At 44.7% G+C, this 18,088-nt stretch overlaps 1 protein-coding gene across 1 annotated transcript; it reads left to right on the top strand.

Annotated features, from left to right (window-relative positions):
* The first annotated feature begins 2,021 nt into the window (after positions 1 to 2,021).
* LOC103805395 (fatty acid desaturase 1-like) lies at positions 2,022 to 8,620 on the top strand. Its single transcript, XM_009078044.1, has 11 exons — positions 2,022 to 2,255; positions 2,527 to 2,724; positions 3,486 to 3,587; positions 3,728 to 3,856; positions 5,068 to 5,128; positions 5,250 to 5,326; positions 5,963 to 6,060; positions 6,361 to 6,457; positions 7,001 to 7,080; positions 7,487 to 7,612; positions 8,382 to 8,620. The coding sequence occupies exons 1-11, from the start codon at positions 2,022 to 2,024 to the stop codon at positions 8,431 to 8,433; spliced, it is 1,254 nt and encodes a 417-aa protein (XP_009076292.1). The 3' UTR covers positions 8,434 to 8,620.
* Positions 8,621 to 18,088: the final 9,468 nt, after the last annotated feature.

The following is an 18,088-nucleotide window of genomic DNA, read 5'->3' as shown; positions in this document are numbered from 1 at the left end:
AATGGAGAGAGGCATACTCGGCTCTTACACACACGCGTCAGTGCGAGTTACCCCCTGTATGCGAAGGAACGTGCTGGCCCCGCGCTCCTCTGCGCTCCCCGGGGACTGTTTTTACGAGGAAACATTCCTGAAGGAATGGCTAAAAAGCGCGCAAATAGGGCGTCTCCTGCCGGGGGAAAAACACCAATGATTTCTGCACGCATCGAGTCAGAGAGGCCATAAACACTCCGGTTTTACCCGTGGGACACACGCCGTGTCGCGGTGACTCTGCTGTGTCCGCGCAGAGTTGTTGTTTGCGAGTGCACTGATGCATTCAGCCTCCCCAAACTTTAAAGCCCAGCACTGTGTTTCCAGGAGATGGCACCGGTGCAGAATATTCACTGAAAGTCGTATTTCAGTCATGAACCGAATGAATCATTCGCGTCTGCATGTCAACGACTGTTGCACAGTGGAGTGAAGCTGTTTGAGTTGGGTGTGGGGTGACTTTGTCAGTGTTTCTCTCCTTTGTCTGCTTCTGTCTTTCATGGAAGAAAATGAATTTCTCCAAACGTACATATTTGGACCCGGGGGGTGTGTGGGATGTGAATTAGCACATGTTTCGTGAGGTCAGGATGCACATGTGCATTTTCAAAGCCACTTCACTGGCACAGGTTGCCCAAAGAAGCTGTGGCTACCCCATCCCTGGAAGTGTTCCAGACCAGGTTGGATGAGGCTTGAAGCAAGTTGTCTAGTGGAAGGAGGTTGGAATGAGATGAGGTCTGAAGGACCCTTCCCACCCAAACATCCTGTGATCAGAAACGGATCAGCACATGGGGCTGAGCACGGTTGGATGGTCAGACTGCAGCCAGCTGCATTCTTTAGGTGATATCATCAGTGGCACTGCTGGGTGCAGCTGAACTGCTGACTACTCAGGAACCCCTGCCAAGTTTGATTTTCCAATGGTTTTGTCCCAGGAATGAAAAGAATGAGACTCCTGAAAACCAGGGGAAAATGGAAAGTAAAGAAAGGACACATTTTGGTTGCTGGATGCCACCGGAGTGTTGTGATTTCTAGAGGGTGCAATCAGCCGTCCCTTAACCTCCAGCTGGGATTGCACTGCCAGGTTTTACAGCCTGCATGGAAAGGATTGGTCTGAATGTGTGGTACCATCCTCCTCTGATCTGCCCACATACTCCTCCCCATTTTTTTCTCCCTTTCCAATGAGAAAATGCAAATGTTGGTTCCCCTCTGCCTTCCCTCCTTTATTCATGTGAGCCTGAGCAGGGAGGATGTTGCTGCTCTCCCAGAGCTGGCAACATCAGCCACTTTTTTAACCCCTTTCCTGACTGGAGATCATTTTAAAGCACAATTTATTTTAAAAGCACTCAATGATGACCTAGTAATTACAGTGATTAAGACTGTGCAGGAAGCTTACAAAGTGATGCACAGAGGGCAAATATTGCCTCAGAAAAGAACAAAAACATCCTCAGGATGAGGAAGATTGTAAATACGTGCTGGTTTGGACACCAGGAGAGAAATATGGAAAAGGAGATGAATGGGAGAACTTCAGTAGGAATTAGATTTCAAACTGCCATGTGTGCTCAGGGCATTTGTAATCTAAATACAGGGATAGAATCTATAGTGATAACAGTTACCAGTGATTTTTTTCACCTGGTTGCCATGGAGATTGACATTACATTTAAGTTGTAAAAGTTGTTGATTTCCCTAACAGAAATCTTTTGAATGGTAAGGGTGGAAAAAGGCCTTTTCCTTGGGAATCTTCAGAAACACAAAGGGGAACCAGATGGGGAACAAAACAGGTAACAAAAAAGCAAAACTTTCTAGGGAGATGTGGCAGAGTGGGTGTTGGGGATTGCCAGGGAAGCATGTTTGGAACAACATGAGGCTTTTGAGGGACAGCTGTGGGTCACCAGAAGCTGCCATGTGTCCTTCTTTTCCTGTTCTTTTTCCCAGTTCACCTGGCTGATTTGATTCCTGTGCCAACATCTTGCAGTTTTCCCTAGTCAGACTTTCATTTCAGGATGTGGGGCTTGAGGAAGATTAAGATGCAAGCTAAAGACAAAACAGAGACAGAGGAGTATGTGGCTGAGGTGATGTATCTTGGGGTTCAACAGGAGATGAGATATCCTGTGTCTGTGTTTCAGGATCCTTTCATAGCATTTCATCTTGACAAGACACTGGTAAGAAAGTACATGAGCCCACTCCTGATTGGGGAACTGGCACCAGATCAACCCAGCTTTGAGCCCAGCAAGAATGTAAGTATCTTAAAAATCTGGTATTTGGGTTGAAATTGTGATAGTTAACTTCTCATACTGGCAGCCAGAATTCCCTGTATGTAACATCATAGTATCTCCTGGAATCACCATATTGGCTGAAACTTCATTTCATGTCACTATTAGTATTTTTAGTGAAGATTTGTCTCCAGGTGACTCTCAACCCTTTTCATCCTTGAGAGGGGAAACTGAGCTATTCTTTGAGTTCCTGAGGTCTTTTCCAACCAGCAGATCCTTTTGTGTCTCCCCACAGAAAAAGCTGGTGGAAGATTTCCGTGAGCTCCGTGCGACCGTGGAGAAGATGGGACTGCTCACCCCCAACCACACCTTCTTCCTCCTGTATCTCTGCCACATCTTGCTGTTGGATGTTGCAGCTTGGCTCATCATCTGGTATTTTGGAGCATCCACACTCCCTTTCCTCTTCTCTGCAGTGCTTCTAGGCACTGTCCAGGTAAGCAGTGAGGCAAAATAAACCCCAAAAGCTAAATTTAAGGCTTAAGTGCTCATTGCCATAAGCACAGGAGAAATCTTGTCATGGGCTTCCCAAAATCCTCCTTCTTCCTGGGTTCCACCAAAGGTGCAAAACTACAGAGCCACAGCATGCTGCTGTGACAGAGCAGGCTTTGCCCTGCTTTTTCCTTCCTGTATTCCATCAAAGCCCTCCTTATTCCAGCCTTACCCCATGAAAGCCATGCTCTGCTGCTGAGGTCCCCTGTGCCAGAACTCCAGGGCTGTGTGCAGGGGCCAAACCACCGTGTTCCCATGGGAACTTGCAGGGAGTTAGAGGAGAGGGCAGAGCAGCTCTCAAAGCCCCAGCTATTCCTCCGTGGCCAGCTGATCCCCTTGGAATTACAAGTACTCGGAGGAGGCAGCAGCAAGCTGCTTCTTAAAGGAGACTTTGTTGCTGGTTTCTGTGCAGTTTTGTGAGGGAATAAATGCTGTTTCTGAGCTCTGTGGCTGTTTTTTTCCCATGATTTTTTTTCTTCCTCATGAAAACAACTATCCAAGACTATAAGTCATTAGACAAAGTCTGGAGTGCACTGGTTTATAGTAAAAGAGGAGTGTTTGGATTGGGTCCTAGTAGTAGAAGTCCTCTTGCTATCCAGGGATATGTTGTGAGGAGCGTGGGAGTGGGAGAAGAAAGCTCTTTTCAGCTGCAGACCTTCCTGACACTTCTTTTTCCCCAGCAGCACTGTTGTTTTTTTAATTCAGGCCCAGGCTGGCTGGCTGCAGCATGATTTTGGACACCTCTCAGTCTTCAGCAAGTCCAGGTGGAACCACTGGGTGCACAAGTTCGTGATCGGCCACCTGAAGGTGGGTGCTGGGAGTGGCTGCTAGAGCCTTGCTCTGCAGCCAAAACCAGTCCCAGGCTAAGGAGAAAGCAAGTCCAAGATGCTACTGGGGAGGGAGGACTAAGGGCAGAAGATATAACTTCTTCTCATCCCTTCCTGCAGGGAGCCCCAGCCAGCTGGTGGAATCACCTCCACTTCCAGCACCACGCTAAACCCAACTGCTTCCGCAAGGACCCTGATGTCAACATGCATCCCTTGTTTTTTGCTTTGGGAAAAACCCTCTCTGTAGAGGTGAGACCTGATAAAAGCTTAGAGGTTACAGCAGCAGGATTTACATTTCGATAGCTGCAGAGAACTTGGAAACTAGAGACCAATTGGTTTGGCCAGCGAGTTTCATATAGTGCCACTTTGCCTTCCACTAGTCCCTAATGTTCCTTGGTAACACAATATTTCAATACGTGTGAGATCTTTATGTTCTTCAAATTTCACTAGAAGTTATTCTTGCTGTGTTTGAAAATAAGAATCAAATATTTGCCATGATTCCAAGTTCATATTTCCCTGATGAGAGACTTGCAGTGGGGTGAAGATAAAATTCCGGGTTATTCCCTTTCCCAAGCTCAGTGGGACTAATTGTGGTGGTTTGGGGAATGAAGCAGCAGGTGACAAGCCAAGGCTGTCTGGAACTTGTACAGTTACTGATCAAAGAAGCTATTTGGGTGGTCTCAGCCTGACAGTGGGTGTGAGAGTGGCTCCCACCTGTGGTCCAGCTCTGTTTCTGGTCCAGCTCTGTAGATAATTGACTGGTTTTGGCATTTGCTGGTTCTTTAAAAATCATTCTATAAATTCACAGTGTCACTTTAAATGCTCTGGTTTGCATTGAAATTGAGGGAAGAGCTATTGGGAGTTGGTTTGGACATGAACAGGGATATAATGGAGCTCCTCAAGGAAGTCAGTGATATGATCTGTTATGTTTATATAGCAAACAGTGAAAAACTAGCAGTCTCAGAGGGGGGATAATTTATTCACCCTCATCTCTGTGGCCACAGTTTAGTGTCTACATGCTCATTTCTCTCCCTTGGAGACTAACTGCAAGTAGGTGGGAGCTCTACACACTGTCATCTTTATTAATAGTATCATGATAGTATCTTGGGTTGGGTTTTTTTCCTCTGAAGCTCTGTTTTGTCAGCAAACTGTTCTCAGTGCCTTGTGTGGGTTTGGATTGAAGTATTTTTAGGCAACTTGTGCCCTCTGTAGGGATAGAGCTTCCTGTGCAGGTCACTGTCTGTGTCAGCCTCATGTGCACCCAAGGCAGGATGAAAACTCCTTGTGGCAGTCACAGACAGGTTCCAGGGGAGGATGAAGCCAGTGGCGAGGTGGACGTTGGCATGGTTTGATAGAACATCTCCTTAGATACCTAAGTATGTGTGTCTTCAAAAGCATAGGTGTGTGCACAGGTGCCTTTAGATGCCTTCATGGCCTGAGTAATGTGTGTATTTCAACAGCTTGGTGTGCAAAAGAAGAAATTCATGCCTTACAACCACCAGCACAAGTACTTCTTCATCAGTGAGTAACCCTACCCCTCTGCAGTTCCATGGGCACTCAACCCCTGCCTTGTCCTGGCAGTAAAACATCACTGGGATAAAGGGCACTCCTAATGTCTCTGCAATCTGTTTCTCCACTCTAGTTGGTCCCCCAGCCCTGGTGCCTCTCTACTTCCAGTGGTACATCTTCTACTTCGCGGTGCAGCGGAAGCAGTGGGTGGTAAGTCAGTTCTGCAGTGCCAGGGGTGAGTTCTCCTTGGGTTATGGTTATATTTCGGTGCAAGATTTACTGGGAGGAACTCTAAGCTGTGTATCTCTGTCACAAGGGGTAAGGATATATGATCTGGGAAATAATGTTTGCCAAAGGAGAGAGGTTACTACACACAGCCCTCTCCCCTGGAGAAAATCCACGGAGTAACAAGAGATGTTCTCTGATGTTCTGGCTCAGTCCAGGGTGTGCAAGTGTCTGGAGGCATTCCATCTTCTCTATTCCTTCTCAAAGCTGAACTTGTCCTCCAGGTCGCATGAGAGTCTAGTTTAAGGGAGAAGTGGTCATTCTGGCCATTCTTTATTTAGGGTTTTGGTTTTCTTACAGCTTGGTTTCTCTTTAGATCCAGAGGAAAATGGGATGCCTCAGAGCATGTCCTGTCTGCTGTTTTCTCTGTGCTGGGTTCATAGGACCAGGAGAATTCCCATGCACTGGAATAGCTGGTGTCAGGTTGCTTTGTGATGGGGCTGGGGAGGAAAAATCCATCAGCAGAAGATACTATGGGAGGTTTTAAAGGCAGGTCCACAGGGACAGGGTGGTAAATTCAGAAGCCAATTAATGAAGTTTTCTCTGTTTCCTACACTACAGGACTTGGCCTGGATGCTGTCCTTCTACATCCGATTCTTTCTCACCTACTTGCCCTTCCTGGGGGTGAAGGGCACCCTGGGGCTCCATCTCTTAGTCAGGTACTGCTCAACTTCTATTTCCAGCATTTTCTTTACCCAGTTTGTATCAATCCCTTGTGTTAGCTTCTCTTCACCCTCCTGCTTATCTTTCTCATCTCTCCCTGTCCTGTCTCCTGCTGCCTTTCAGCAAGACAGAGGTTGTTGCCTGTAGAAGGTGGAAGGTGTGTGTAGGTCTGAGCTGATCAGATGTTTGGGGTTCCTGGTGTTCATTTTGGCACCTCGTGTGTACACAGGTGTTTTGTACTGACTCGTTGTGGTATGGCTGTGCAATCCCTTGTGGTTTTCTCTGTGTGTTCACAGATTTATAGAGAGTAACTGGTTTGTCTGGGTTACACAAATGAACCACATCCCAATGCACATCGATTATGACAAGAATGTGGACTGGTTCTCTACCCAGGTAAGACATTATTTATGGAGATCTCTGACTTTGAGGTGAAAAGTTCCAGTTCTGAGTTTGTAAAGCCCAAGAGAGCTGATCACAGAAGTGGTGAGAGAGGGAAACACAAGGAACTTGTCCTCACACTGTGAAATGATTAGTGCAAGGAAAGAAGGTGCAGAAGTGGGATGGAGGCTTCAAATGCTGAGCACAGATGCCTCAAGGGAAATAATTAGAGATGCTACAATGCCCATCCAGCTTTCCATGGATGAATGATCTTGTGCTTTGTTTTATTTTAGTTGTGAAGTCATGACACATATTTTTTAAGTGAGAAGTGAAAGTTGTGTTTGTTGTGGCTTATCTCACTGGGGAGGTCAAGTCTGTTCTCTTAAATCTCTAACAATCAGTTATCTCAACTTGACCATCTTGTGTTGACTGGAGATAAGTCTTGGAGCTACTGTGTTCAGCCAGAAGGCACGTGATGATGAGAATCCTGCTCACTGTTGTGTTTGAGAAGGAACATTGCTAAAATAACACCTCAAATGGCACTGTTTTTACCCTCAGCTCCAGGCAACCTGTAATGTTCATCAGTCCTTCTTCAATGACTGGTTTAGTGGACACCTGAACTTCCAAATTGAGCACCAGTGAGTTGGAGCATGGGTTGGGGATGTGAGGGAGTTTCAAGGAGTGCTAGTTACACGAGGGCTGAAGAGCCTACAAGTTGTCTTTCTCTCTGTCAGGTGACAGAAGAACAAAATATAATGTGGGTAAATTTTGTGCTCTTTGTATTGGAATGGAATGGGAACACAAGTGGTGGATCAGAAAGTTTTTGGAGTGCCAGTGAGCACCAGTGCCACTTCAGATTTAAGCTGCATGGCACGAGTGAGAATGACCAGCTAGTACAGACACTGAAGTGACGTGAGAGGGACCATTGCAGGGCTGTGGCACAAGGGGAGGTTGGGGCACTCCCAGACTTAGGCAGAGAAGAGGGGCAGGAATTCTGTGGGGTGATGATGGATGCCATTGAATCACCATCTTTTTTTCCCACAGCCTGTTCCCCACAATGCCAAGACACAACTACTGGAAGGTGGCTCCTCTGGTGAAGTCCCTGTGTGCCAAACATGGCATTGAGTACCAGTGCAAGCCACTGCTCACAGCCTTTGCAGACATCGTGCAGTATGTATTGACCCTCAGCATTCCCTGAGGAAGGGCTTTCCAGGATAATGGAGTGAAATGGGAGGGACATAGAAGGGGAGGGGCAGCCAGCTTGGATCACAGAGGAGCTGTAGATGGTACAGATGACTGTGAGAGGATTCTGTTTAGCCACAGTGCTGGTTTCCATCGCCGCAGACAGAAGGTGTCAGTGGTAATTTCTCAATGCAGAGCTCTCCTCCAGCTCTGAACAGTCAGAGGTCATCAGGGTGCTGGGTCTGGCACCTCTGTCTCTGAGTATGCTCCAGGGAAAAGAGGTGTTTTCATAAAGATGAGTTTTAGCTGTCATCCATTCTTTTTTTGTTACTCCTTTCTTCCCCTCCTTGCCCCAGATATTCATTACTCCATCAAAAAGTCTTTTGGCTCTCCTCTGCCATGCTCACTCCTTTTGTTTTCATTCTAATTAAGTAATTCAGTTGTTTGCTTTAGCCTTCCAGTCTTTGTAGCCTCAGTGTAGTAGTGTTTGTAGTCTGATGAAGCCCCAGTGGTTTGCTTCTTCTTCCTCCTTCCAAGGATCTGTATCCTACATTGCTTCACCTCTGAAAATCTCTGAGCAACCTGAGAGAGCTGGAATGTCCCTGCTCATTGCAGGGGGTTGGGCTGGATGACCTCTAAAGGTCCTTTCAACCCAAACCATTCTATGATCTCATTTGCTTCATCTATAGATGGGAATTCTTCCCACAAGGATATTTCATTGCCTTGTTCTTAAGGAAGTGTGGTTCTCTCTTGGCAGCTCTTTGAAAGATTCAGGGGAGCTCTGGCTTGATGCCTATCTACATAAATAAGCAGCAGTGGATCCTTGCAGAGGAATTCCCCAGCCTTGTTGCCTCCTGTGGTGGTCACCATGAAGATCCTGCCCAGAGGAGGGGAGCTGGCTCAGCCAGAGGTGGGGAGGTGGCACTGCTCAGTTCCACTGATGAATGTAATTAATATGATTTTGGTTTGTTTTTTTTATTTTTAAAGATGTGCTCTTAATTCTTCTTGTGCTTCTTTCATTCCTCTGCTCTGGTGCTGAGTTACAGGGAAAAGCTGAATGGAGGAGGTTGTGTTCCACCAAGCTGGGGACAGCTTTGGGGCTGGGAACAGAGTTCTTTCTGTCTGCTGCTCCTTCATTTGCTGAGTATATAGGAGGGAAGTTTCTCATCTAACATAGGCTTTTTGGGGTGGCTCTCATGGGGAGTGTAGTAAGGAAGTTGAGACAGTGTGAAATCAAGGAACGTGGGAGTTAGGGCAGTGTGGAAGCTCTAGGGAATTGGGTAGGTCCAGTGTTTTCAAATAGCTGTTTGTAATTAGTGGGACCCCAAACCAATTTGTATGTGTGTGGAGAAGGTGGAGGCAGCAGCTCTCTAGGAATAAGCATGAGGAAAAAGATCTAATTAGAGTCTTAATTGAGGTAGAGAAACAGAAAAGAGGAGGTTATTCCACATGCCATATTCTGTGGGAATGCTGCCCTCCACATCTCTGAAAGCTTCTGGGTTATTTGTCCATTGGGAACCTCCCAGGGGGTAAGTGGTTTCCACAGTGTGAGATTTTGGAGTGCTATGGATGCATTACTGAAAGTCAGAAGAGACAGAAATATGTCACATCCATGCTTGGGATCCCTACAAGGGTGACTAAGGAAGCAAAAGTGTTCCAGGCTAGGTTGGATGGTGCTTGGAGCAACCTGGTCTGGTGCAAAGTGTCCCTGCCTGTGGCAAGGGGTGGAAACGAGATAATCTTTGAGGTTCTTTCCAACTCAAACTATTCTGTGCTGATTCTGTGAAAAGGATGATCATAATCAGTCTGTGGTCTGACAAAGCCTTGGTTTCTTTGAACCTCTGAATGGATGAGTGATCTGTTAACCAGAGAACTCATGATTTCTGGCCCATGGAGCATGAGGTGTTCCTGTCTGAGCTGCAGACAAATCTACTGAAGTTATAAAAGTGTTAGGGGTCAGGCTACTGTTTTAATGTGTTTAACTTCTCAGTCAGCTGCACATCCACAGGCACTGGTCAGCCAGAACATTGCTGGGCTTCCTCTCTTGGATGATGTGCCTTCAAAACACACCCCAAGGATGGGATGTGTTGTGTGATTTATTGCAATAGCCTTACTGCCTTTCCCAAGGTCTTTTCATTTACCACACCAATGTTACAGATGCCAAAGCAGGATATAGCACTTGCCACAGCACTAGTGAAGATGCTCCATCACCCTGTTACGCCAGGGACAGGGGCATCAGTATCCAGAAAGGATGGGTTGGTTTTGAGGAGCATATGGTGCTTTTTCTAATCAACATCCAAAATGAGAGTGACTTGGGAGGGAGTGGAAGAAATGCATCTTCCCAGGCTGAGTGTTGTTAAGTAGAGGAGAATATTGTAATGGAAATAATAAAATAATAATAAAAACCCTGCTGATTAAGAGCATAATGAAAATGGGCCTTAGTTATTGTTTTACCTTGTTTTTTTCCTGCTCCATTTCTTTCCCTTTTATTAGAACTGTTGGTGGAGGAAAGTCTAATAATAAAATTCCTTATCTTACCAATTCTTGCTGTCATCAGAGTACAATATGTCTGTGAAAGTGTCTGCACTCTCTAAAACATGGAACAAATGTCTGTCCATGGCTGCAGAGAGAGATCTGTCACCAGAATGAGGAGGAAAAGAAAAACAAGTCTACTCATGACTTCTGGAAGCTGCATGACTTTGTATCAGGGGGCTGGAGCACCTCTTCCCTGGAGACAAGCTGAGACAGTTAGGGTTTTTCAACCTGGAGAAGAGAAATCTCCAGGAAGGCCTTAGAGCCCCTTCGAGTGCCTAAGGTGGCTCCAGAAGAGCTGGAAAGGGACTTGGGACAAGGGCCTGGAGGAACAGGACAAGGTGGAATGGCTTCACACTGCCAGAGGGCAGGGTGAGATTGGGGAGAAATTGTTCCCTGGGAGGGTGCTGAGGCATTGGCACAGGTTGCCCAGAGAAGCTGTGGCTGCTCCATCCCTGGGAGTGTTCCAGGCCAGGCTGGATGAAGCTTGGAGCAACCTGGGCTAGTGGAATGTGTCCCTGCCCATGGCACGGGGTGGAACTAGATGTTCTTGAGTGTTCCATCTCTGATAAGAGGGAACAGCCCAAGCTTCTCTGGTTGCTGGATAATAGTGCTCTAGTCATGAAGACACTATAAAAGTACAAGTGTTTTCAACATGTGTTGAAGAAAGACAACTAGACTTCTGCTCAGCTCACGAAGCTCTGAAAGTACTTACCAGATGGATTGTAGCAAAAGAGGTAAGCAGAAGAAACTCCACTTGTTGGTCAAGTGGGCCATGAGTATCCAACAATGTTGAGGTAGTTGGTGTTACCCAGCAACTTGCCCAGAATCAGAACATTCATTTTCTGGATGTTTGATTTTGAAAATACAAATGGATTTGAGCTGCTGCCTGGGCTGGGATGGTCTGGACTTAACATTTTTTAAAGAATAATGTGTCTAAGTTTACTTTACTGTCTAAGATGTCAGAAACTCTTGTGTTTTCTCTGCCACAATAAAGAGGAAACATCCTCAATACAATAAACCAATTACCTGAATAACCAGGAGAGATTATATAGATGAACAAATTCACAGTCCTAAAGGGTAAGACCATAAGGGCTCTTCGATCAGCATAACTAGATCTGCATGGGGTGAGTTTGCTGCAAGTTCTCCAGGCTCAAGAAGAGTTCTCCAGTTTGAGAGGAGAAATACACTGCATGACAACTTCAGTTTCTGTAAGTACTCTCTGCTCTTTACAGTCCACAGTGGCTAATTACCCTAACCCTATTAATATAAAAATTTCGCAACAATATTCAAATGCAAGTTCAAAACCCCTTTCAGGTTCTCTGACCCTGCACTGAAACACACCTTTTGGGAACAACATCAGTCCCAAATTGCCAGTTAGTGGAAATCCTTTGGCTTCACAGTTTGGCCTTAAAAATGGAACCTGAACATTGTGGAATAGCCACAGGGTGGCAGTGAGGCATCAGAAGGGAAGGACATCCCAAGGGATCAGACTGGAAGGATCAGATCATGAGAAAGACTTTGACAAGGACATGGAATGCCAGGACAAGAGGAATGGCTTCACACATGGCCAGAAGGCAGAGTTAGATGGGATATCAGGAAGAAATTCTTCCCTGTGAGGTGCTGAAGCACTGGCACAGGTTGCCCAGAGAAGCTGTGGCTGCTCCATCCCTGGAAGTGTTCCATGCCAGGTTGGGCAGAGCTTAGAGCAACCTGGGCTAGTGGAAGGTGTCCCTGCCCATGGCAAGGGGAGAGGACATAGTCCCCAAAGATGTTCAAAAGAGAACAAATCCCTGAGGCATTTGCACAGGCTCTGAAAAACTGCAGTCAGAGGCTCATAAGGCTTTGAAGATTTCCCAGTTAAGTGCAGTGGCATTGGACAAAGAGGTGGCTCCAACCTGGAATAAATGACTTTCCTGAAATCAAGGAGGAACCTTTTCAGCAGTGGAGTGGCTGGAATTATACAAATGTCAGGGTGATGTCCAAACAGTTAACGGTAATGGAGCAACTGGAAGAGGAAAATGCTGTAGCTTTTCTCTTCCCAACACTCACTGGACATGTTCATGGTGTGGATTTAGGATCCTTGCCCAACCTGTCTCTGTGTTTGCTTCCACTATCCCAAATTCCTGAAGAAGTGAATGGTGGTGTTTATGGGATTTTCTTCATCTTTAGAAAAGAAGGAGCAATGAAGGTGATTGTAGATCACACAGCATAGGTAATGGGTACAGCTGAGCCACTTGGAAACAGGAGGATTTGTTGCTTCCCAGATCGATTTTTTTTAATAAGGAATATAAAGAGATTTCTTAACAGGTCAGGTGTAGAAGACTAATGTAGTAATGCAATGAGTGGGAAAGAAAGAGGATTACGTTACACTGGAAGCAGGTTTATGCCAATGAACTGTGTGGCTTCTGTGTGATTAACATCTGCTACAGAGACTGGGCTTAAGTGTTCAGAAAATGGGAAGGAATTTCCACAAAGAAAGTTTTGAAACAGCTATAAAAATAATGCAGCAATGAGTTCTTGTATGAAATGCTCCTTATGATGGTGTCCCCTAGGCAAAATTTCCTAAGGTCTGACTGATCCACAGGAGTTTACCTTGGCTTTGGTCACAAGAACTACTTTGCATTTTTGATTTTTGCAGCTCATCATTTAGTCTCTTGTCAGTTTGATGATATTTTATATATATATATATTTGTCATTTATTGTTTCCTGCATGCTTACAGAGAATGCATGGGACATGCCATTTTCTACAACTAAGTTTATTTGCATGTTTGCAAGTATATTGCAAGTTGCAGGGAAGTTGTGGCTGCCCCAGCCCTGGAAGTGCTCCTGGTCAGGTTGGACAGGGCCTGGAGCACCTTGGGCTAGTGGAAGGTGTCCCTGCTCAGGGCAGGGAGTGGAATGAGATGATCTTTAAAGTCCCTTCCAGCCCAAACCAGCCTAGGATTCTGTGCCATTTCTTAACTGAGTCACCCACCCCAAGAAACAACTTTTCTCTGTATCCTCTAACCATGGTCACCATATCTTCAGTGGCAGTTAAGGCATAAAAATGAGGTTGAATGTTTGTGCCATTAAAAATAAATGAAAATTGCTTCATGCAGTTGGTTTCAAGTAGTTTTCTAACTCATCCAGTGCTCAAAAACCTCCCTGTGAGCAGAAGCAAACAGCCTGATGCTTCCCCTGTTAAAACAGGAGGCTCTCAGCAGAATATTGTTGTGATGCTCCTTCCATTCTCCAGGATTCTTTTCTGGGTATGTTATCAGCTGTTTGGGGGGTTTTTGCTGTTTCCCCTCTACTGCCAAGTCTGTCCTTTTTTCCATCTTCTATCTCCCTTCTACTAAGGCTTTGGAGAGTGGATTTGGAATCAGGTAAAGCCAATCTAGCAGCCTCATGGGAACATTCTGAGTTGTTCTAGGAATAGGTTAGACTTAATCTTTTGTAAGTTATAACTACCTGAAAAATGAAGCATTTTACTCCCTCTACAGCCATTAGAGGTAGTAGGCAGCCATTGCTGAGAAATGTAATCCATTTTGCTTTTCTGGTCCTTAATTATCTCTGAGATAATGAGGAGAATAGAACAGAAAAGGACACAGAAGTCATTGTGTGTTGTCTGTTGCACATGAGCTGAATGATGTTTTCTGAAATGCCTTCAAAAAAAGGACCTAAAAGGACTAAAAAGGCACAGGGATAGAGAAGAGTTCTTATAATCTACATGGGTATGTGTGCTATCAAGTTATTTTATTCAGATGTGTCTCTGCAATGCAAACAGTGTTGAAGAGCTAAAGAGGATATAGGGCAGAAGTGTAGGAAAAACTAAAGCTTTAGGAAAGATCATTGTTGTAGGAGAATAGAATAGTCACATAGCTTCCTGAGCCCAATAAAAGAAGTGACTTGATCATAAAATGAGAAATTTTATAGCAGAGAATACTTCAATCTGTCAGTGATACAGAAATAGCAGCTGAAGTGTGAATCAATACCAGTTCAAGCTATACAGAAGGTGCTACTTGTTAGGACCAAGGTTAATTAGCCCAAAGTTCAATACGGCAGGAGCAGTGATAGGTTGTTCTCTTAGGGAAATACCAAAATTCAAGAATAATACCATTTTATAGAAGATGATTCCTTGCAAACTGTAGCTGTTGTTTGCTTTGACTCAGGAAGGACTGTGGGCAGTATTATCCTAATCAGGTCACCTCCTGATGAACACGAGTGCCTCTCAACCATCAGTTAGCTACAGACCCAGATAGAATGATAACTTCTGGCAAGAAGAGATGCCAATGTTCTAGCACTGAGTCTAAATTCCTTTCCAGGATCATCTCACAATCAGTGATGAAAAAGAAACAAGATGAAGTAAGAAATGCTGGATGTTGCCCAAGTAAAATAAAAGGTGAGTGAAGATGCTGCCAATGAGCTCAGGTTATGTCTTATTCATTTTGATGTTTTCTGTATTTTATTCCCTCTTCTCCCCTCATCCAAGGGAAACATGTGACTTCATTGGGAACTAGAAAGCTACAAATGTTTCTGTCTTGAGCAAATACTCCAAAGTTAACAAAATAGAGGAATAGGTAAGACTTGGTGGTCTAGTGTTGTTACTAGATTGTCTAGGCAATATCTGCCCAATTATCATAGGATCCAGGAATGGTTTGGGTTGGAAGAACCTTAGATCTCAGCTCATTCCACCCCGTGCCATGGGCAGGGACAGCTCCCACGAGCCCAGGTTGCTCCAAGCCTCATCCATCCTTGCCTTGGACACTCCAAGGGATGGAGCAGCCACAGCTTCTCTGGGCAACCTGTGCCAGTGGCTCAGCTCTCTCACAGGGAAGAGCTTCTTTCTAATATGTAATAGGACAGGAATGGGGTGTAACTTGCATGTATTAACTCCAAAGTGGAGAGTTACAAGGTTGCTTCCAAGCATTGCAGGTGTTTGCTTGATGCTTGGACATTTTCCTTTGTCAACCAGATATTCATGTATAGCTCTGGAGTATCTTTTGTCCCTTAAAATGAGCCACTCTCGACTAGCTTGATGCTGAAGACCTGTGAGGCCATGTGAGGAATCTTATCTAAACTTTATATAAGGAGTATATAAACCTGATGGGACTTACATCCCTAGAAAGGAGGGGAGAAACAAACTCATGAGAGCATTTTGGATTGCTGAGGAACAATCTGTGAGGCAGAATGGGAATACAAAGAATAGTGATAAGGCCTTGGAAGCACAAGTAGGAGTTGCTAAAGTGTCAAAGAAAAATTAAGTCTTGCAAAAGAAATAAAAGCAAGTAGGAAAGGCTCTGCAGCCATGTAGGTGAAAAATCTGACTGATCCCCTTGTGGGCAGAGGAGGATGGACACCTCTGAGTCGAAATGTGTATGTTGCCCTGCTAAGAATATACACCACAGTCTGTGGCTGAGGAAGGACAGAGATGGCGAAGGGCAGAGAATTAATTGACTGATGGTCACACAGAACAGGAGACAAGTTGTTGCAGGATCCCTGCCATGTGCATTGCAGAGGTTGGAAGGTGGCCCAAGACCTACAGGAAGGACAGACGAAGGAAGGAGCTCTGTGTGTAGGGTGTGGAACCACCGTGGGTGTTTTAATCCTTGCCTAGGCCACTTTGTTCCTAATTGGTGTTGCTCAAGCCATGCATTAAAACAAACTTTAAAGCATGGTCATCTTTTATAGAGCTTTTTCTCTTGTGGATGGCCAGAACAGTCAGAAGTGTCTGTAAGCAGTGAGTGCTCTGCACTCAACACAGAAAATGCTGTAAAAATGCTGCCCAAATATACCACAGTGGGAAACAAAATGGGTTTATTACAGACATTTAGCAATTTTATCTTGAATTGTGCTGCATCTTCTTTCTTCTTTGTAATAATACATAATGCTGCCTGTGCAACTGAGAGAGAGCCTTTTTATCAGCTGGTAAATTTAGAATGTACCTTTTTAGATCAGCTGATTTTAGACCTTGAAGCCACAAACGAGCCCGTAGAGTTCTGACTTCCATGAAGCTGAAGGATGTGAAGGGTTTTTCATTGGAATTGCAAGTTAGGATACACAGACCAGAAGAGCACATGGTGACTGATGTAGGGATTAATATCAGCCCTGTTTGAAAAGAATTTGGGGTGTGGAATTCCAGCTGATGTGTGTGTGAGAAGGTCACATTGGAATTGCAATAGCAAATGCTGTCAAGTTTTATAGCTCATTGTGCAGCATTGCAGCATCACCTGTGTAAGGGCTTTAAGAACTTGCTCAGTTGGACAAAAAAATGTATATAATATGTGTCTTCATGCAATTTATTGTTCTGTGGGGAGTTTTAGATGAGGAGGTGCACAGTGCTTATTACTGAGCCTAATTTTAGGCCTCATTAGGATGAACATGGCATTCATCTTGGGCTTTTATTGTTTACCCATAAAATGCAACCCAAAGCTAGAAGTGAAGGCAAACCTTGCACCACCCAAATGCTGCTATTTCACAGGTGCTTTTCTCTCTTTTGCAAAGGATATAAAGGTTACTTTCCCAGAGGAAAAAACAGGTACCTTACAACAGATATCTGGAAGAGATGAAACCAAGAGGTACCTTACAACAGATATCTGGAAGAAGAGATGAAACCAAATTAATCAAGACTTTGAATATCTGAGCAAACTAAACCCCTCAGGGTGGGGAAGGGAGGAAAGTCTCCATTGAAAAGATGACTTTGTGGCCTAAAATATCCACTTGGTTTGGCTTTTGATTTCTCTTCCCATTTCTGAAAGTACATGATGTTCCTGAAAAGCCCCATCTGAGGTACAGGGTGGTGTACCTCTCATTAACCCAGAATATACTAAAAGCAGGAAAACCTGATCCTTTTCTCCTCCTGATTGATATGGTGTCTTTTAATGTTCTTATCAAGCAAGCAATTCCTCTCCCTACTGCTGACAACTAACTCTGGAGACACGTACAACCCATAACTGTCTGTCTTATATCTAACAGCTCTGGGTGAGACTCTACAGCTCGTAAAGTAGATGTTCTCCATCCAGTCCTGCCCAGGAGCCTCACTTGGTAGGTGTTCTCACAGCATGTGTGACAGGCTCTGTGAAAAACTTAGTTTCTGTAGAAAAGGTGGTTAAAAACCCCTGTAAAAGTGGCGTTTTGTATGACAAAATTACTCAGAGGACTGCTCTGGAAAAGAAGATTTTCTTAGAAATGAGAGCATAGTATCATGAAATTATTAAAGGTTAGAAAAGACCTCTAAGGTCATCAAGTCCAACCACTTCCAAGATGCTTCAGGGTATCTTAATAGCAGATTTTTTTTCTGGACAAGTTATCTCCAGCAGATTAAGTGTAAGCTGCAAACATGATGGGGGATGAAAGGGTTGATGCAACAACTCCCAGTCGAGCAGTCACGTAGTGTCTTTCAGTAAATCTGGGAAATTATGTCAAGTGCCTGTGCAAGGAGCCTCTTAGTCAGTAGAGCAGTTCTGTGGAACAGCTCTGTGCACATGTACCAGCTCCAGCGAGCAAATTACACTTGGCAGGTGTGTGGGGAGTGGTTGCAGAACACCAAGTATGGTGTAAATTCTCTTCACCAGATTTCTCAATAGTTTCTCTGGGTGAGCATGACTGTGGCTTTCACTCTCTGGGCTTTTCCATGCAGCTCTGCAATCTGTTTGGTGACCTGGATAATATAGACAGACTCAGCTTCTGCTTTTGGTTTGGGAGGGTTTTTAATGTAATGGAATCTCAATGGGCATTATGGGCCCCTCTGGATGGGATCTGGTGCTAAATATGTTCAGACATTAGACATTATGCACACTGTTAATACAGAGGACAATAATCTTAGAGTTCCCAAACTTAATTTGTTTAATTGACACCAGTTTGATGGGTACTGGCACCCACAGTGTGTGTTAACATGGAAAGTCACTACTGACTGTATAGGCAGTGACATCCCATGTTTGTCCCCTCCAA

This window comes from Acanthisitta chloris, unplaced genomic scaffold (assembly GCF_000695815.1).
Source record: "Acanthisitta chloris isolate BGI_N310 unplaced genomic scaffold, ASM69581v1 scaffold20857, whole genome shotgun sequence".
NCBI lineage: Eukaryota > Metazoa > Chordata > Aves > Passeriformes > Acanthisittidae > Acanthisitta > Acanthisitta chloris.
This window is presented reverse-complemented; position numbering and strand designations above follow the sequence as displayed.

Bases quoted from the DNA above. Each gene is read 5' to 3' on its own strand.
- LOC103805395 (XM_009078044.1), top strand. From the start codon at position 2,022: ATGTGGGGCTTGAGGAAGATTAAGATGCAAGCTAAAGACAAAACAGAG. The intron at 6,458-7,000 runs GTAAGACATTAT...TTTTACCCTCAG, and splicing joins TGGACTGGTTCTCTACCCAG to CTCCAGGCAACCTGTAATGT. The intron at 7,081-7,486 runs GTGAGTTGGAGC...TTTTTCCCACAG, and splicing joins AACTTCCAAATTGAGCACCA to CCTGTTCCCCACAATGCCAA.